Source organism: Pongo abelii, chromosome 7, assembly GCF_028885655.2.
Source record: "Pongo abelii isolate AG06213 chromosome 7, NHGRI_mPonAbe1-v2.0_pri, whole genome shotgun sequence".
NCBI classification, from domain to species: Eukaryota; Metazoa; Chordata; class Mammalia; order Primates; family Hominidae; genus Pongo; species Pongo abelii.
This window is the reverse complement of record NC_071992.2, coordinates 135,344,169-135,362,319: the sequence shown is the minus strand read 5'-3', so window position 1 is coordinate 135,362,319 and position 18,151 is coordinate 135,344,169. Positions and strand designations below refer to the sequence as shown.

At 36.4% G+C, this 18,151-nt stretch overlaps 1 protein-coding gene across 1 annotated transcript in view; it reads right to left on the bottom strand.

Annotated features, from left to right (window-relative positions):
• Positions 1–3,147: 3,147 nt before the first annotated feature.
• The window catches only part of COLEC10 (collectin subfamily member 10), a 43,354-nt gene continuing 28,350 nt past the window's right edge, over positions 3,148–18,151 (bottom strand). The window contains exons 4-6 of the mRNA XM_002819384.4: positions 9,422–9,475; positions 7,927–8,022; positions 3,148–6,016 (exon numbers count right to left, since the gene is read on the bottom strand). Of these exons, the coding sequence (XP_002819430.3) occupies positions 5,625–6,016; positions 7,927–8,022; positions 9,422–9,475 (542 nt within the window). The 3' untranslated portion in view covers positions 3,148–5,624. The remainder of the gene's footprint in view (positions 6,017–7,926; positions 8,023–9,421; positions 9,476–18,151) is intronic.

Sequence of the window (18,151 nt, the reverse complement as noted above, 5' to 3'; positions counted from 1 at the left end):
TTGGGTATATACCCAGTAATGGGATTGCTGGGTCAAATGGTATTTCTGGTTCTAGATCCTTGAGGAATGGCCACACTGTCTTCCACAATGGTTGAACTAATTTACACTCCCACTGACAGTGTAAAAGCATTCCTATTTCTCCACATCCTCTCCAGCATCTGTTGTTTCCTGACTTTTTAATGACTGCCAATGTAACTGGCGTGAGATGTTATCTCATTGTGGTTTGATTTGCATTTCTCTAATGACCAGTGATGATGAGCTTTTTTTCATATGTCTGTTGACCACATAAATGTCTTCTTTTAGGAAGTGTCTATTCATATCACCCACTTATTGATGGGGTTTTTCTCTTGTAAATTTAAGTTCCTTGTACATTCTGGATATTAGCCCTTTGTCAGATTGCAAAAAATTTCTCCCATTCTGTAGGTTGCCTGTTCACTCTAATCATAGTTCCTTTTGCTGTGCAGAAGCTCTTTCGTTTAATTAGACCCCATTGGTTAATTCTGGCTTTTGTTACCATTACTTTTGGTGTTTTAGTCATGAAGTCTTTGCCCATGCCTATGTCTTGAATGGTATTGCCTAGGTTTTCTTCTAGGGTTTTTATGGTTTTAGGTCTTACATGTAAGTCTTTAATCCATCTTGAGTTAATTTTTGTATAAGGTGTAAAAAAGGGGTCCAATTTCATTTTTCTGCATACGGCTAACCAGTTTTCCCAACAAATTTTTTAAATAGGGAATCCTTTCCCCATTGCTCATTTCTGTCAGGTTTGTCAAAGATCAGATGGTTGTAGTTGTGTAGCATTATTTCTGAGGCCTCTGTTCTGTTCCATTAGTCTATATATCTGTTTTGGTACCAATACCATGCTGTTTTGGTTACTGAAGACTTGTAGTATAGTTTGAATTCAGGTAACGTGATGCCTCCAGCTTTGTCCTTTTTGCTTAGGATTGTCTTGGCTATACGGGCTATTTTTTGGTTCCATATGAAATTTAAAGTAGTTTTTTTCTAATTCTGTGAAGAAAGTCAGTGGTAGCTTGATGGGAATAGCATTGAATCTATAAATTACTTTGGGCAGTATGGCCATTTTCACGATATAGATTCTTCCTATCCATGAGCATGGAATGTTTTTCCATTTGTTTGTGTCCTCTCTGATTTCCTTGAACCATGGTTTGCAGTTCTTGAAGAGGTCCTTCACATCCCTTGTAAGTTGGATTCTTAGGTATTTTATTCTCTTTGTGGCAATTGTGAATGGAAGTTCACTCATGATTTGGCTCTCTGTCTATTATTGGTGTATTGGAATGCTTGTGATTTTTGCACATTGATTTTGTATCCTGAGACTTTGCTGAAGTTGTTTATCAGCTTAAGGAGATTTTGGGCTGAGACCATGGGGTTTTCTAAATATACAATTGTGTCATCTGCAAACAGAGACAATTTGAGGTCCTCTCTTCCTATTTGAATGCCCTTTATTTCTTTCTTTTGCTTGATTGCTCTGGCCGGAACTTCCAATACTATGTTGAATAGGAGTGGTGAGAGAGGGCTTCCTTGTCTTGTGCCCATTTTCAAAGGGAATGGTTCTAGCTTTTGCCTATTCAGTATGATATTGGCTGTGAGTTTGTCATAAATAGTTTTATTATTTTGAGAAATGTTCTATCACTAAATAATTTATTGAGAGTTTTTAGCATAAAGGGGTGTTGAATTTTATCAAAGGCCTTTTCTGCATCTATTGAGATAATCATGTGGTTTTTGTCATTGGTTCTGTTTATGTGATGGATTATGTTTATTGGTTTGCGTATTTTGAACTAGCCTTGCATCCCAGGGATGACATTGACTTGATCATGGTGGATAAGCTTTCTGATATGCCGCTGGATTCGGTTTGCCAATATTGTATTGAGGATATTCACATCAATGTTCATTAAGGATATTGGCCTGAAATTTTTGTTGTTGTTGTTTCTCTGCCAGGTTTTGGTATCAGGATGATGCTGGCCTCATAAAATGAGTTAGGAAGGAGTCCCTCTTTTTATATTGTTTGGAATAGTTTCTGAAGGAATGGCATCAGCTCCTTTTTGTACCTCTGGTAGAATTCGGCTATGAATCTGTCTAGTCTTGGGCTTTTTTTGGTTGGTAGGCTATTAGTTACTGCCTCAATTTCAGAACTTGTTATCGGATATAATAGACATTTACAGAACTCTCCACCCCAAATCAACACAATATACATTCTTCTCAGCACCACATTGCACTTACTCTAAAATTGACCACATAATTGGAAGTAAAACACTCCTCAACAAATGCAAACTAATGGAAATCAGAACAAACAGTCTCTCAGACCACAGCGCAATCAAGTTAGAACTCAGGGTTAACAAACTCACTCAAAACCACACAACTACACGGAAACTGAACAAACTGCTCCTGAATGACTGACTACTGGATGAATAACAAAATTAAGGCAGAAATAAATAAGTTCTTTGAAACCAATGAGAACAAAGACAAAACGTACCAGAATCTCTGGGACACAGCTAAAGCAGTGTTTAGAGGCAAAATTATAGCACTAAATGCCAACAGGAGAAAGCAGGAAAGATCTAATATCAACACCCTAACATCAAAATTAAAAGAACTAGAGAAGCAAGAGCAAGCAAATTCAACAGCTAGCAGAAGACAAGAAATAACTATGATCAGAGCAGAACTGAAGGAGATAGAGACATGAAAAACCCATCAAAAAGTCCAGGAATCGAGGAGCTGGTATTTTGAAAAGATTAACAGAATTGATTTTTATATATCTGTTTTGATTGCCCTATATCTCTAGTTATCTGCAGAATTGTGCTGTGGCTGCCGTAAGTCACCTCCTCAACACTAATGCCTAGGTGACATTTGTGAATTGAAAAACAAAACAGTGAATGCTAAAATTTGTAAGGCAAGTTGCTGTATCCAGCATCTCTGTTAATTAATCCTTATTTTTAACTTTGGAATGTAGTACAGATAAGTTGTTTGAGCCCCTGCTATCACAAGGCCATTGTGGATGAACTTCCATTCAATACATGAGCAATGCACAGAAATTGGAGAAGACACTGCATTGGCAGTTTCAATCAGCAGGCTAATGTCATTTCTTTTATATGTGAGCTGATTTTGGCAAATTGCTTAGCTTCCTTGGGCCTCAGTATTATCATTGGGAAGTGGCAGTAAAAATGACTGTTTTTCGTCCTTCACAGAGTTTATCAGAATCAAATGAAAAATGATAGGTGAAGGCATTTTTTAAAGCACAACATGCTTCACAAATTTGAGTTTTTATAGTAATTTTAATTAAGTGTGTGGTATCTTCAAAATTTCTTTCAGGCAAGGTTGCAGGATATACCTTATTTGTTGAAGTTCTGTTATCTTCTCTTGGAAGCATCACAGAAAATATGAGTCATTGAGAGAACTATTATTATAACATTCACAGTAAATAATAAATACTCATACTTTGGGGGCTTAGAACAAATCAGAACATGGATCCTTAACATGAAGCTGCCCGTAGGCAACATTTGCTGCATGTCTTTCCTTCCTCTCTTCTTACATATGAGCTTTATTTTCCTACAGGTGTTTCTAGGTTTACATTCCTCATGATCTGGGATGGCTTTCTATCCAAGGATACTGGCTTTTGATGTCCTGGCTTTGTAATTTTTATTAAGCTTTTCTGCCTTTAAAATATCATGTGCTATCATCTCAAAAGAGTTTAACTAGTAACCTGATAAATGTCAAACATATAACAAATTCCTATTATTAAGCTGAATTGAACAAGGTATTAACGGGATATCGACTTTGATGTCATCATATCCTAATGACATTCTATTTGGTTAGAACCTTCTGAACCTTCCTCCAGACATAAGAATGAAATGATCACAATTTTAGCTAGAAGACTTTTGACCTCAAATCTTTAATTTTAATTAATTTTTAACCCATTTAAAATTTGGGTTAAAAATTCATTAGTTGCCAACATATTAAAATATGAGCTTATGTTACAAAGTCCCAGCTTTCTGACTTCTCTTGAAATATCAGCATATGTAGCAAGATTGGGTCCTCCCTAGCACCAGCAGCAGCCACTGAGGAGCAGCTGGCTCCTTTGGAAGGGCAAGCTGTGCTCAGTGCACTAGGGTCCCCACCTGTTCCACTTCATTTAGGTGTGTCATCTGCCTGGCCCCTGTAGGATCTGAGTTTATGGCCCTTGCTGAACCCACAGAAATAACCTAATTAAGTCCTATCTCATAACCGGTTAGTCGCGGGTGAAATCATGAACAGATGGTTTAAGGTGAACATAGTTGTTGATCTGTTTCTCTTATTTCATTAACCATTTTGCCAGCATTTGAAACAGTCTAATCATATGTCAGAAACCATAACTGGAGTAGAAGTCTATAGGGTGATAATCTAGAGTATCTTTGAACTGTTTATTTTTAAATTCCAAGTGAAAGCTGCTTTGAGGTTTGATCTACAGTTCAAGGTAGAATTTTACCAGCTCAGTAAATGTGAGTTCTAAGCATGTTCCAAATTCTGTACCTCACACATTTCTGTGATGTCAGAGTATTAGAAGGGACATCTCCAGTAGGATTTCTATGACATATATTTATGAAGAGTAAAAGGCCTCCCATGAAATGTCACCATTAGTGATATGTTAGAGGCAAGGAGGAGGGGGCCTGGAGATGATGTTGGTAGTAGCACTTTGAAGCTTCCAGAATTTTCTTAAGGCTTCACAAACTCCTTCCCCCTTTCCCTATGCCTTAGGTGAATAAAATTGATGCAGGTAAACCTAAGATAAATAAAAATGAAGTTAAGTTAATAGCAGTGGGCAATTTAGCAAGAGAACTATAACCAATATTGTTTGTGAACAATTCCCCATTTTTTTGCTTTTGATTTCACCATTTTTCTTAAATCAAAGTGTGACTATATAGGGGCCTGAGATTAAGGTGTGAGCCTACAGAAAGGGGTTCAAAGCACCTATTTGGTATATGTTAGTGAAATCAATAGATCAGAAGCACAAAAAGAGTATCATTCCACATGGTCTGAAACAAGACACAAAGCTAGAAGTCCCCCATATAAAGGTTTGGGGTTAAAGCATTTCTATGTCTGTGCCAACAAGGAGAACTTCCAAGTATAGCCATGGCCATAGGGTGTGACTGGTAAAAGATCTGGGCATCTTGGATTCAAAGATCTTATCATTGCTCACAGAAAGCCCTTGTACATGTCTGGCTTTGGGCCAGGGCAGGTTAGCCTAATCATCAACAACCTTCCTAATCATCACCAGTAAACTGGGCAATTATCCACTGGGATAGACACAGAGTGCTCTAGGGAGAGATGGTAGAGCAAATACCAAGAGAACAACTCATCTGACATATAGACAACCAACTATCTTGTGCACAATTAGTAATTAAAATTCTCTCTCAAGACCCATGTAACCTGGCGAGTTATTGGGTCAATAACATATCATGTGTGAAAATATGAAAATCATCACAAAAGAGCATGATGATGGAGGCTCCATACCTCAGTTTAGCATTTCCTAGCTATGTTGACTCAGATTAAATGTAGTACAATTAGGAAAAAGGGATGGATAACAATAACTGTAATGATGGTCACAAGAAAATAGCAAATACGTAGGATTAGGGAAGTTACTTTTTCTTCTTGATGAACTCACAGACAAAGTACATGGTAAGATGGCACTCTGTGTCATTCCATCTGCCAGAGCTCAGCATCTCCACACAGTCCTCATGACCATAGGGGTCGCTGGGTTCCCCCTCATTCCAGTTGCTATAGTTCTGCAGTGGAGTGTTGTCTGTGAACACGTACTGTCCCTCCCTTTCAAGGTCATTCACGCCAATGAACACCCGAAAGAAGCCACTCTTGGCAACATAGTCAGCGATGAGTGTGTTGGCAGCTTCATCCTTGGGCATGGCTAGCATTCCACCCCGAATCCTGCAGTGGGTTAGGGATTCCCTGTAGTTCTTCTCTTCCTGCACGATGTAGTAGAATTTCTCTTCAGTTTCCCTAATCCCTGCTATCACTGCAGGGAGAGAAAAAGGAGTATCATTATGTATCTCAAAAAGATAAAAGGCAACAAAATCATATGATATTGTCAGATTTACATTTATTTACTCAATATTCAAGAATTATTTTTCAAAGCCCTATTATGAGGTAGTCACAGATTTAATTACCCCCACCTCTAGTTATCAAATAGACAACACATATCTACCATTTGTTCTCCCTTCCTTTTCTCCTCAACTTCTCACACACCTGGCCAGCACAAAATTGACAAAGACATGTTACATGAACTTTCAGCCAGCCCATCTCATACTATATTTCCCAACATAGTTTATGCTTTAGCTATACTTGTGGCCACACGAGCAGGCCCTTTTCTCTTGTACTTCCAACTCTTTCATGCCTAGAAAGTCTTTTCTACTTGGTAAACTTCTACTCATCCTTTAGATCTCAGTGGAAATGTTTTCCCCTGTAAGAAGTCTTTCCAATGCCCTTGGATAGACATGGCAGTTGCTCTTCCCTGAGTTTCCATCGCCCCTTTCACTTCCTCCTTCTAGCACTCAACACATTTTAGTCTCATCGTTTGCCTGTATTTCTCTCCTACTTACCTGTGAATGTCTTAAGGACAATGACCATGTCCGTGACACTCTTTAGCTTCAGTGCCTGGAATACTTATGGGAATGGTAAATGCTTATTGAAATGATGTAGGAATAATACAGATGTTTGTCCACATTGGACCAAATTCCTGGGCTGTGAACATGTACATGAATTGGGATTGTCCATATTTCATTCCAGGTACAAGAGGAAGACTGAGCTACTGAGTTAGCTTCAGGACAGAACTGGAGACTGAGAATCACCCTTCACTCATAATATGGCATGTATGTTTTGGGTGTCAGGGGCCCCTACATAGGCATTTTAGGATCCATAACTTTAATTCACAAAGAAATCTATGACCACTAAAATGTTCAGAACTATTGCTCTATGTTCTCCCTGTATGATCTGGCTTATTCATGACAGTCTAAGTCATATCAGAGACAGAATCTTCAGTACAGATTACAACCAAAATTATAATTAGTGTGGTTAGTTAATATCAAGTATTTCATTTGCCTCTAGTGTTACAAGATGAGGATGAACACGAGACAGCATCTATGTGATTGCAACAATGTACAACAAATATAGCTGAGTTACAATAAATGAAAGTATAAGAAAAAGAAACCAATTTTAACTGTAATTATAATAGTTACCTTATTAATACTGTCTCAGAAGAAAATACATAAGCCCTTTCCACTTCAAGGGCTTTTCTGATAACTAGCATTAAAAAATGGACAAGGGATAAGAAAAATGACCAGTATTGGAAGTTGCAAAACAGATAAACACATGATGTTTGTATTGTGGATAGAGGAGTCAGAGAAGCTTATAATACATTCCTGCTCTACTGCTCATTAGGTCTGTATCTATGGGCAAGGTACTTCCTCTAAGCTTTAGTTCAATCATAGTAACTACATACTACATAAACAATTATGAAAACTCAGTGAGATAATGCTAGTAGTTGTGCACTATTCCATGCACTCAAGAAAGCAGTTATTGTTATTATTACCTCTATTTTCTGAGATGCTAGTTCTGTGTGACTCTTACTGTCTCTTTTTATTCTTACAGCATAGGTTGCCACACTCTGCTCTTTTCTCCATTCCCCTCACCTAAGAAAGTCTTTCTCTTCCCATAAGCAATGCACATACATATAAATATATGTAGCGGACTTGAGGTGTCCTGGGGGAGTCTTAGTGGATAATTAGCAATTTGGGAGACCCTTAAACTGGTGACACTACCTCAATAGCCCTTTGTCCAACCCAAGATATTTCCATCTAAGAGTATTGGAATTGTAGTGTTGATAGAGATCTATCAATAGATACGTAACACAAAAGAGAATATGTTCACCATTCTTGACAAACTTCATAGATGTCTTGAGCCGAGCAATACTAATATCCAGTTGTCCAACAAATTTCCGGTATCTTCCACAATCACAGACAGTACCTTTTAAACGACAAAAACTGTGAATTCATGTTGAAGTACCTGCAGACCAGTGGAAAGGAACATTTGCTCTCTTTCCAATATTCACTATCTTTTTCTAGTCTGGTTCTATATATCTGTGAATGGCTATACTTTAAACCTTTTATTTAAAATAAGGTTTCCAATTTACATTATTTATAGAATTTCAGAAAATATCTTTGTAAATGTTTTGAATGAACTATAATACAATTCTAAACTAGATTATTAAAAAGAAGAATATATATGACAACCACTGCATACACATTTTGGACCATTTGGCATTTTTTTTGTTGAACACAGAATGCGTCTGCCCAATCTCAGAATAAAATTTTTACAGCTTTCTTGAAACATATTTCCTGCCAATGTTCTCTTATGTTACTGCATTATTCAATAGATGACACAGTTTTTCTAAGACAGAAGAAACTTTTCATGATTAAATCAAATGTTAATTCTAATTATCCATTTAAAATACAGCTTGCATGTTTCAAGGACAAAGTTTGAATCATATAAATAGATTCAACTGAAGTTTGTAAAAGCCAGTTGCCCAGTTTGTGGATTAACTATGATTTTAATGTGTCTTTCATTCTTCTTTGCTCACCTGACTTTTCAACAACCTGCAAATATTGCTGTGACAGAGAGGGAATTACAAGGAAACCGATGTAAAATTCAAATGATTCTCTTTTTCTATTTAATGGCTGTTATACATAAACATTTCAATTTTTTTTCCTTTGGTAGCTTGAAAATTAAAAATAATTTTATTAGCCAAAGGGAAAAAATCTATGGCCTTATGTATCCATATTCATATGAAATATGAAGAATGTCAAACAGTTCTTAGAATTGTCTTCACCATACCCCTGTGGATAGAAACAATTGAAATTACCAAAGAACAATCTACTTTCTTTCCCTGTGTAAAGCAATGGGAATAAAGCTCCAGGACAATAACCCTAGATAATCTCCCTGGCCATGGAAAACATGTACTGTAACCAGGGGCCTGTCTGCATCTGGTCAGGCTGCTGCTGCACTCTGATGGCCAGTATTTGGTTGAGATGCTAGTGAAAGGCAAGGCATGGCATGCTGAGGCAGGGCCTACTGCCAGATTTTTCTCTTGGCCCAGAAGAATTAGGCTGCTTCCTGATGGGCTGGGCTTTCTTCTCATAGTAAGCATGGCAGGGATGAAACGTGTCATCATCCCCGTCCCCAGGGCTTGGAAAGTCACCAGCAGGGAAACAGGAAAGTCCCCTTCTTCCCTTTCTTCTAGCCTGAGGAAAAGAAGGTTAAGCATACTAAAAGGACTCTTGCTTTTCATTTGAAATATTTTTATTTTTGAGACGAATAAATTTGGAATGGATGCTAGAAATCAAAGAGAACATTGAACATATCGTACCTGCTTTGCCTTTTTCTCCAGGTATTCCAAGCAAACCTTTTTCCCCTTTGTCACCTGAATAAAAACAATAGCAACCAAAATAAAATAAAATTAGAATAAAAGAAGAAAGGAAAAAAGGAAGGAAGGAAGGAAGAAGGAAGGAAGGGAGGGAGGGAGGAAGGAAAGAAGGAAGGAAAGAAGGAAGGAAAGAAGGGAGGGAAGGAGGGAAGGAGGGAGGAAGGAATGAATTTACATCTAGAGTCAAAGCAGTTTTAAATTTTATTTGCAGTATCTACAACTAATATCTCTAATATCTCTTGGTTTTTATAAATAATGTGATTTTCAATTGGCTACACAGGTGCAACTAATTAAATGAGACATAATTTATTTAGATTGAATATAGAATTCCAGCAGGGTTTGTAAGAAGCATTTGAATTTGTGTAACCTATCCTATTAACATTTTTTTAAAATAACATGGCCTTCTGAACAAGGCTAATACAATTCTTAGCATGTTTTCAACTTTAAAAATACCATTGTTACGTGAATCTTGATCAATTTGTTAGCACACTGCAATGTTTTTGTACTTATTATGCCCCAAGTTATTCCAAGTGGCTTTGCCCTTGGATTTCCAAGACAAAACAAAAAAAAAAACACATGTATTGTGCTTTTTCAACTTAATTAGACAAATATTTACTATTTACTTACTCTATGAAAACCAAAAGGCTGGGTGCTTTGAAAGGATACACATAAACATAAGATTCAACCTATGACTTGAAGGAGTTTACAATTTTTAGAAGTGAAGTGATGTATGCAAATACTAATAATACAAAGTCATGTCAAATATATTATACTGAAATAGCAACCTTGATACTTTCCCTCTCTGTACTCCTTTATATGTAACCATTTTCTCACTCACAGTTATCCACAAAATAATTCTCAGAGAAGCAGGATTTTTAAAGTGGAGAGAAAGAATAAAACACGTTAATTTTTTTTCAACTTCAAAATAAGCTCTTGAAGCCCACGTCAGACACAATAATTGAAAGCAAAAGCTTTTGATTTTCAGAAAGAAATGTTTGGCTGAGGTTCTTGAGAATCAAAAGGGAAGACCCTGACAGAAGTAAAATAGAGTTTATGTTTCAATAGTGATCTGGAAAAAAAGAAAAAGAACTCACGAGGGATGAATGCAGGATGAAGGTCACCTAGGCTAGGTGTATGGGCCTTACCCTCACAGGAATGTGGTGTGGTCAGAGAATTGGTTATATGTCCCAAGGGGACAATGCAAAAGGGAATGGAATTGGTATTAAGGTTCTGCCAAGCCTCACTGTTCACCAGCAACAGAGAAAAAGTGGAAGCCACTCTAAAACCTGTAGGGTGCCCCATGTTGCGTGTGCTGAGGACACCCATTGGTTTTTCTCATCATTGCCTGATGTGTACTTTTCTTTAAAAGTTCCTTACATAGTTACTTTTGATCATTCAGAAGAAGGCATGCCTGCTGGGGCCCCAAGGATTTGTTGAGCCTTTCTAAACTGAGCCATGTGGACACTTTTCTTTAGAGTTGATGCCAGTCATTCATGTGCTCCCCAAACAGAAGGTGGGGGTCCTTGAAGGCCAGAATACAGTTTACATGTGCAGGAGGAAGGCTTGGAACTTTTACTTGGATGAAATGAGACAATGGTGAAATCTATACCAATGGAACATGATACATGTTGTGAGAGAGACATTGAACAGAGAGATAACATAGTCTGAGAGGAAGGCAGAAGAGATAGTGCTTCAAGTGGAAGGTTAAAGGAAAGTTTAGCATTTGAGCTTCACTATGAAAAGCTTCAGCAACTGAATGAAAGTGGGCACAAGGTCAGGTTCAAGGTACAGCAGAGGATATAGTTGGGATAAAGGCATGAACATATGTTGAGCACCCTGCTCAGTAACATCAATCTGCTCACACCTTAGTTATATCCTGCAAATTCCTTATTTCGCTTACATGTAAGTTGGAAAAAATAAGAATAGATTTTGAGATATTCATGGAAGAAAGGGAATATACATTTTACTAAGTACCAATCAATCACCAAGTACTATTCTGGATACCTTACACATATTATCACATTAAATTTCATGAACTAAGTGTTATAATTATCTTTATCCTACAACTTGAAGAAATTGGGGATCAGAGAGGCAAAATAACTTGCTCAGGGACATCTAGCCATTAAATGGCAGTGCTGATATTCCAGCCTAACCATTTCTAACCCCCCTTTCATGGTGCTTCCCAATGAGTTAACCAATGGTTTAATGAAAAAAGCAAGGTGTTTGAAAAATGTTATCAAAATTTGCAAAGAATAGCAGTCCTCATCACCATCAAAAACATTATGCACTTAAAAGATTGCATGATTATGGGTTTAATGTTTTGATTTTTTAAAATATTATATTTTCTTTGCATGTGAATCCCTTTTAATTCAACATAGATGGAACGTTGATTCCAGTTATGCTATGATCCTAGTTCTGGGCTAAACTTTATAATGGACATAAAAGGAGCACAAATCAAGTGCCTTGGGAAAACGATGAGCTTTTAAGGAAAGCAAAACACACATAAGAGAACAAAGAGATGAGACACTATCATGCACTAACAGAGCGAAGCAAATGAAAAGCCCGGTAGAAATTCAGAAAAAGAAAAGATGGTGCGGATCAGAGTGGAGAAGGCTTCACTGAAACAGTAGCCCTTAGCTAGAACTTAATAATATAGAAAACAGTTTCTTGAATTGCTATGTGGTCTTTTTCTCTGAGAAGACGTAAACTCTGTGACTACTTTTCAGTATTTTGACATGAATTCTTTTCATTTCATGACAAATGGGAACACCAAAGTAGTGTGGTGCAATGAAGGATCACGAAAGCTCCCCAAAACCAGGGTTTGAATCCTGGCTTTGCCACTTACCGGCTACACATGGACAGGTTACTTAATTTCTCTAAGCCTCCTTTTCTTTATTTTTTTATTTTATTTTTTATTTATTTATTTATTATTATTATACTTTAGGTTTTATGGTATATGTGCGCGTAGAAATAATTAGTACCTAAAATTATGAGATCATTAAGGAGAATAAATTAGGTATAATAATATTTTCTTATAATGGGATTAGCACTGGGCTTGACTCACAGAGAATGCTCAACCAATATTAACTTCTGTTTCCTGAATCTGAGTTATGGTAAAGGAATGCATGCCAAGTACTTAGCCAGCATATGGAAGATTTGAGCTTACAATGTCTATTTCCCCAAAACAAATTATGATTTAAAGTCATCCACAAAAACTGATTTTGTCCGATGAGTGGGAACACATCTGTAATAACTGTCTGAAAGTTGAAGAATTAGAGGTCACATTCAAACAAACAAACAAAAATCATAATGCTTTCAGCGTAAATGGATTATTGACCTTAAATAAAAACATTTATTTTGCTATGAGATGGAATTTACCTATACTAAATCACTATTATTTCTTATTCCTAAAATGAAATATTGACATCCAGGAAGCTACCCTAACCATGCAAGTGACAACATTAAGGTCAGCCTAGAAAGTTGAGCTTAATCTGAGTCAGTAAAATATTTAGAAAGACAATCATCAAAATGAGGATAATAAATTTCGAAGTATAGATTAAAAATGAAATTAATCCAAGTGAGACGGATCATTGCATCTCCATTTAAAAAGATTCCAGGACATGCTCATAAATTTGATGGCATATCTCTGGAGGAGAAGAAAATCTTAGTAGCTAATGGTGGAAATAGATATTAAGGAAAAGTGGTACTTATAGGAATATGGATTAGTAAAGAGAAACAAGTTTTAAGAAATAATATGTTTTATTATGCAGTTTTTCATGTTTAATGCAACAAACATCTAGAAATTGTCTATAATATATAATAGGCATTAAGATAAAATGGTTAAATACTAGGGTCCCAACAGAGCTTATTTTATTTAAACAAACAAACCCAGTGAACCTTTCATTCATTTGTTCTCCCAAGAAGTTCAGGTCTATGAGGGGAAACAGATAAGCTAATCAGATATGACAGTGAGTACAGTGATACAGGTATGTATTAGGGGCCTTAAAGGAGGAATTAGCATGAAGGAAATAAGGTTAGCTAACCCTATCATTTCCAGACTGGTACTTTTTCGATATCTCTGGAAGTTCATCCACTTTGGGGCTCAGCTAATCATACTAAAAACTCTTGAGCCTTTCTTGTCTTCATCATCTACTACACTCCCAAGTTACATAGTCTTATTTTATTCAAGGGTTAAGACTGTGCTTAAGATCATTAGCTTTAACTCTTCTAGATGGAATCCCATCAAGACTTACACATCTAAATCTAGGGAAGTGCAAAATCTAGAATGCCCATTAAAAAATGAAGTTCACTGCTCTCAAAAATATAGCCTAAGAAACAATAACTTTAATCTGGGGAGTTATTGTTTACTAGGTACAGAGCTTCAGTTCTGGAAGTTGAAAAGAGTTCTGGAGGTGGATGGAGGTGATATTTGCACAGCAATGTGAAAGTACTTAGTGCCATTGAACTGTACACTTAAAAATAGTTAAGACGGCTAAGGTTATGTTGTGTATGTTTCACTGCAATTAAAAAATGTTACTTATCTAAAAAAAAAAGAAGTTCTTCAATTCTGGACTTATTCATGGCAGCGACTTACCCTCTCCCTCCACTTCTGCTATCTCTGCAGAGCAATACGAGCAATACGTGAGATCTTAATCACATTTAGCATAGCTGCATCTCAGAAATTTTGAAGTCCAACATCCCACTTTCCTGCTATACCTTTCTGTCTTTAACCAGTGGTTTAATGAAGTTGATACAGATAGGGACAGATCCATGATGCATTTTATCTGAAGCTTATACAGTTTGAAGGGATTTCCTTAAAAAAAGATACAAGATTAAAAATGGAAAAGTGGTTGTAAAAATGAATATCTATCATAAGAAATAAAAACAAATCACTAAATTTTAAAAGTAGACCAATGGCACATTACCAAATTCACTAAACATTATAATATTTTAATCAATGAATGAATTATTGTGCCTTGAAAGTGCTTTTTTTTCATAATAATTAGCTATGTATGTTTGGCTGCATTCACATTGCTGCTTTATCTGTCCACAAATTTCTGATATCATTTTTAAGAGATGATAGAGGGATAATGTAGTCAGATAATAATCTTTCCCTTAGCACAGTTAACAAAAAATTATTTTATTAAACTTTGCTTACTGAAAAAAAAAACACAAAGAAAAGTTTGCCAACACAAAGATTCAGCTTGATGACTTTTTACAGAATAAAATACCTGTGTAACCAACACCTAGATCCTCAAGAAGCCACTTTTGTGTCATCTACAGATTATTACAGCCCTCCTTTCTAAAGATCACCATACTGACTTAGAACTGTGTTACAAGTTTTCAAGCTATACATTTTTCGTATTGTTGAAATTTCTATAAATAGAACCATTTGGCATATAGTTTTTTTCTCTACAGAATATTTTCTCCAATACTATGTCCATATATTCATTCATTTTTTTGCATATTGAGATAGTATATTTATTTCCATGGTATAGTGAAGCAAAGTATGAGAGTTTCAGTTGTTCTGAATCCTTACCAACACTAGATATTGACAGTCATTTTTATTTTAGCCATTTTGGTTAGTATGCAGTACTATCATAGTTTAGTCAAATATGTTCTTTTGTTAAGTGACTATTCTTTTGGCCTTTTTTATTCCTTTGAGTTATCAGTTATTTTTCTTACTGATTTGTATAATCTCTTTATATGTTTTATATGTAAGCCCTTTATTGAATACAAAGGTAGCACATAGCCAATTCTGTGGTTTCCTTTTTTGTTCTCTGAGAAGTATCTTTTAATGAATAGAAGTTCTTTATTTTATTTTATTTTATTTTTGAGATGGAGTCTCACTCTGTCACCCAAGCTGGAGGGCAGTGGTGTGATCTTTGCTCACTGCAATCTCCGCCTCCCTGGTTCAAGTGATTCTCCCCCCTCAGGCTCCCAAGTAGCTGGGATTACAGGCATGTGCCACCACACCCAGCTAATTTTTGCATTTTTAGTAGAGATGGTGTTTCGCCATGCTGGCTAGGCTGGTCTCGAATTCCCGATCTCAGGTGACCTGCCTGCCTTGGCCTCCCAAAGTGCTGGGAGTATAGGTGTGAGCTACTGTACCTGGCCAGAAGTTCTTTATTTTGATAGACTTCAATTTGTTAGTTTTTCTTACATGGTTAGTCTTTGTCATATCCTGTTTAAAAACGTGTTGGCTACCCTAGGATAAAAAATATAGACTTCTATATTAACTTCCAGAGGCATTATTGCTTTACCTTTCAAATTTAGGTCTCTCAGATTTGGGTTTACCACCAAATTTAGGCCTATAAACCATTGATTTTAGGTACAGTGTTAAGTATGGGATCGAAATTATTATTTTTATACATGAATAGTCAATAACTCAGTACTATATATTGATTAGCTTGTGAATTCTATTACAAAATAGTGTCAACTTTGCATAAATCAAGTTTGGTAGTCTGTTTCTGGACTCTTCCCATGAATTCATTTGTCTATCTCTTCATGAAATTATACTATTCTGATGGTTTAGTTTCCTAATAAATGTATAAACTCACACTCAGTAATTTAAGTCTTCTATCTTTGTTTTTATTTTTCATTTTTTCAAAATTGTCTTGGGTATTCTTGGTCATTTTCATTTACACATACATTTTGAATTGGCTTATCAATTTCTAAAAGAACACTTCTGGGATTTTTTTGTTTGTTTTGTTTTGTTTTTTGTTTTGAGATAGAATCTCACTCTGTCACCCAGGTTGGAGTGCAGTGCTGGGATCTCGGCTCACTGCAATCTCCATCTCCCAGGCTCAACCGATTCTCCCACCTCAGCCTTCCAAGTAGCTGGGATTACAGGCATGCACCACCAGGCCAGGCTAATTTTTGTATGTTTAGTAGAGACAGGGTTTCACCATGTTGGCTAGGCTGGTCTCGAACTCCAGACCTCAGGTGATCCATTTGCCTCGGCCCCCTGAAGTGCTAGGATTAAAAGCATGAGCCACTGTGCCTGGCCCACTTTGGGGATTTTGACTGAGGTAGCATTGAGTCGATGGATCAATCTGGGAGAGAACTGGCATATTAACGAGATTGAGTCTCTCAACCCAGTAGCATAGTTTTACCATCATTACCTTAGATATTCTTTAATTTCTTGTCATTATGTGTAGTTTATTGTGGAGGGCTTGTAACTTTTGTTGGATTTATTTTTACATATTTACTTATTTTGACACTATCATAAATGGTCTCTTTAAATTGTTTCTATGCAGAAACAAAATTGATTTTTGTACGTCAAGCCATCTAAAAAACTTATAATACAAATAGATTATCTATAGATTCTTTTGTACTTTCTAAGTATGCAATCATGTTCTCCACAAATAATAATGCTCATATTCCTTTATTTTCAATTATTATGATTTTTATTTTTCTTCCATTTTTGCTGTGGTTAGAACCTCATGCATAATGTTGATTAGAATTGCTGATAGAGGGCTGTGCTAATTTCATTCCCAGTCTCAGGAGATAAGTGTTCAGTATTTTATTATGGAGTATCATTTTTAAGTAGATTTTTGTTGTTGGTATTCCTTTTCAAATTATATTTCCTTCTATTTCTAATTTGCTAACAGTTTTTTAAAACATGAATAGGTATAGGTTTAATTAAGTGTTTTCTGGAGTAGTATTTCTGGAGTTCTAACTGGGAATATGGGGGCATTTCCTGGGCCATTCCTCTTTGACAGGCCTTGAATATCAATCCAGTTTCCACAACTTTCTGTTCAAGCCTCTTAGGCACTTAGGGCTGCCCCACTTATGAACTGGTAGATGACTTGGGAGGAAGGTAGTACAGAATGCATCACTTGCCTTAGTATGATTCCCTTCTCCTCCAGATCATGGCCCCTGAAGTTCTGTTCATTTTGGTTGCACTGTCATACCTTCAAATATGTATAAATATTTTTTTGGACCCAGCTAGTCATACTTAGCAGAAGGATTAATGTAAGGCAGGCAAATCCCTCATGGCCTGTAGCAGAAGTCTGAATTTTGTCTTTATTAGTAGTAGTGTCAGATATTTCTTTCACCATTACAACTTGTTATTGGTATTATAGGTAAATTAATAATATTGTCAATTTTGAGACTATACCTCTATAAAGTAGTTTTCATATATAAGCTGTTGGATTTGGAAACTTTTTTTTCCACAGACTAGCTCCGGCCCTGTATATTTCAAACATTGCTTCTTTTCCACATCCCACACATTTCATGGGCTGGATGCCCTGGGACACATTGATATGATGATCTGACCTCTGACTCAGCACTTTTGCATCCTGGCTTTGGATAGAGCTGCATAGTAAGTGGTAGGAGTATTCTTGGAAGCCATTTCTACATTGGAATTCCTAGCAATAAGTATACATGGAAGTCACGTCAAACTACATAAAGATATCTCATTAACTCCAAACTAAATGTTTCTCCCCCAAGCTCCTCTTAGCTAGCTCCCAAGATTCTTGTATCCACTCCAAAACTGCCTAGTAGAAGAAAGATGATGAGGGAAACTGGAGCAGAAGGAGAGAGAAATCTTAACCTGTGCATTTTCAATGAGGAAATATCACTTAAGGATGCACAAGTTAGTTTTTAGGAGGTGGAATTGTACTCTTTTAAAAATATATAAAGCACAAACATACACAGAATACCTAAACA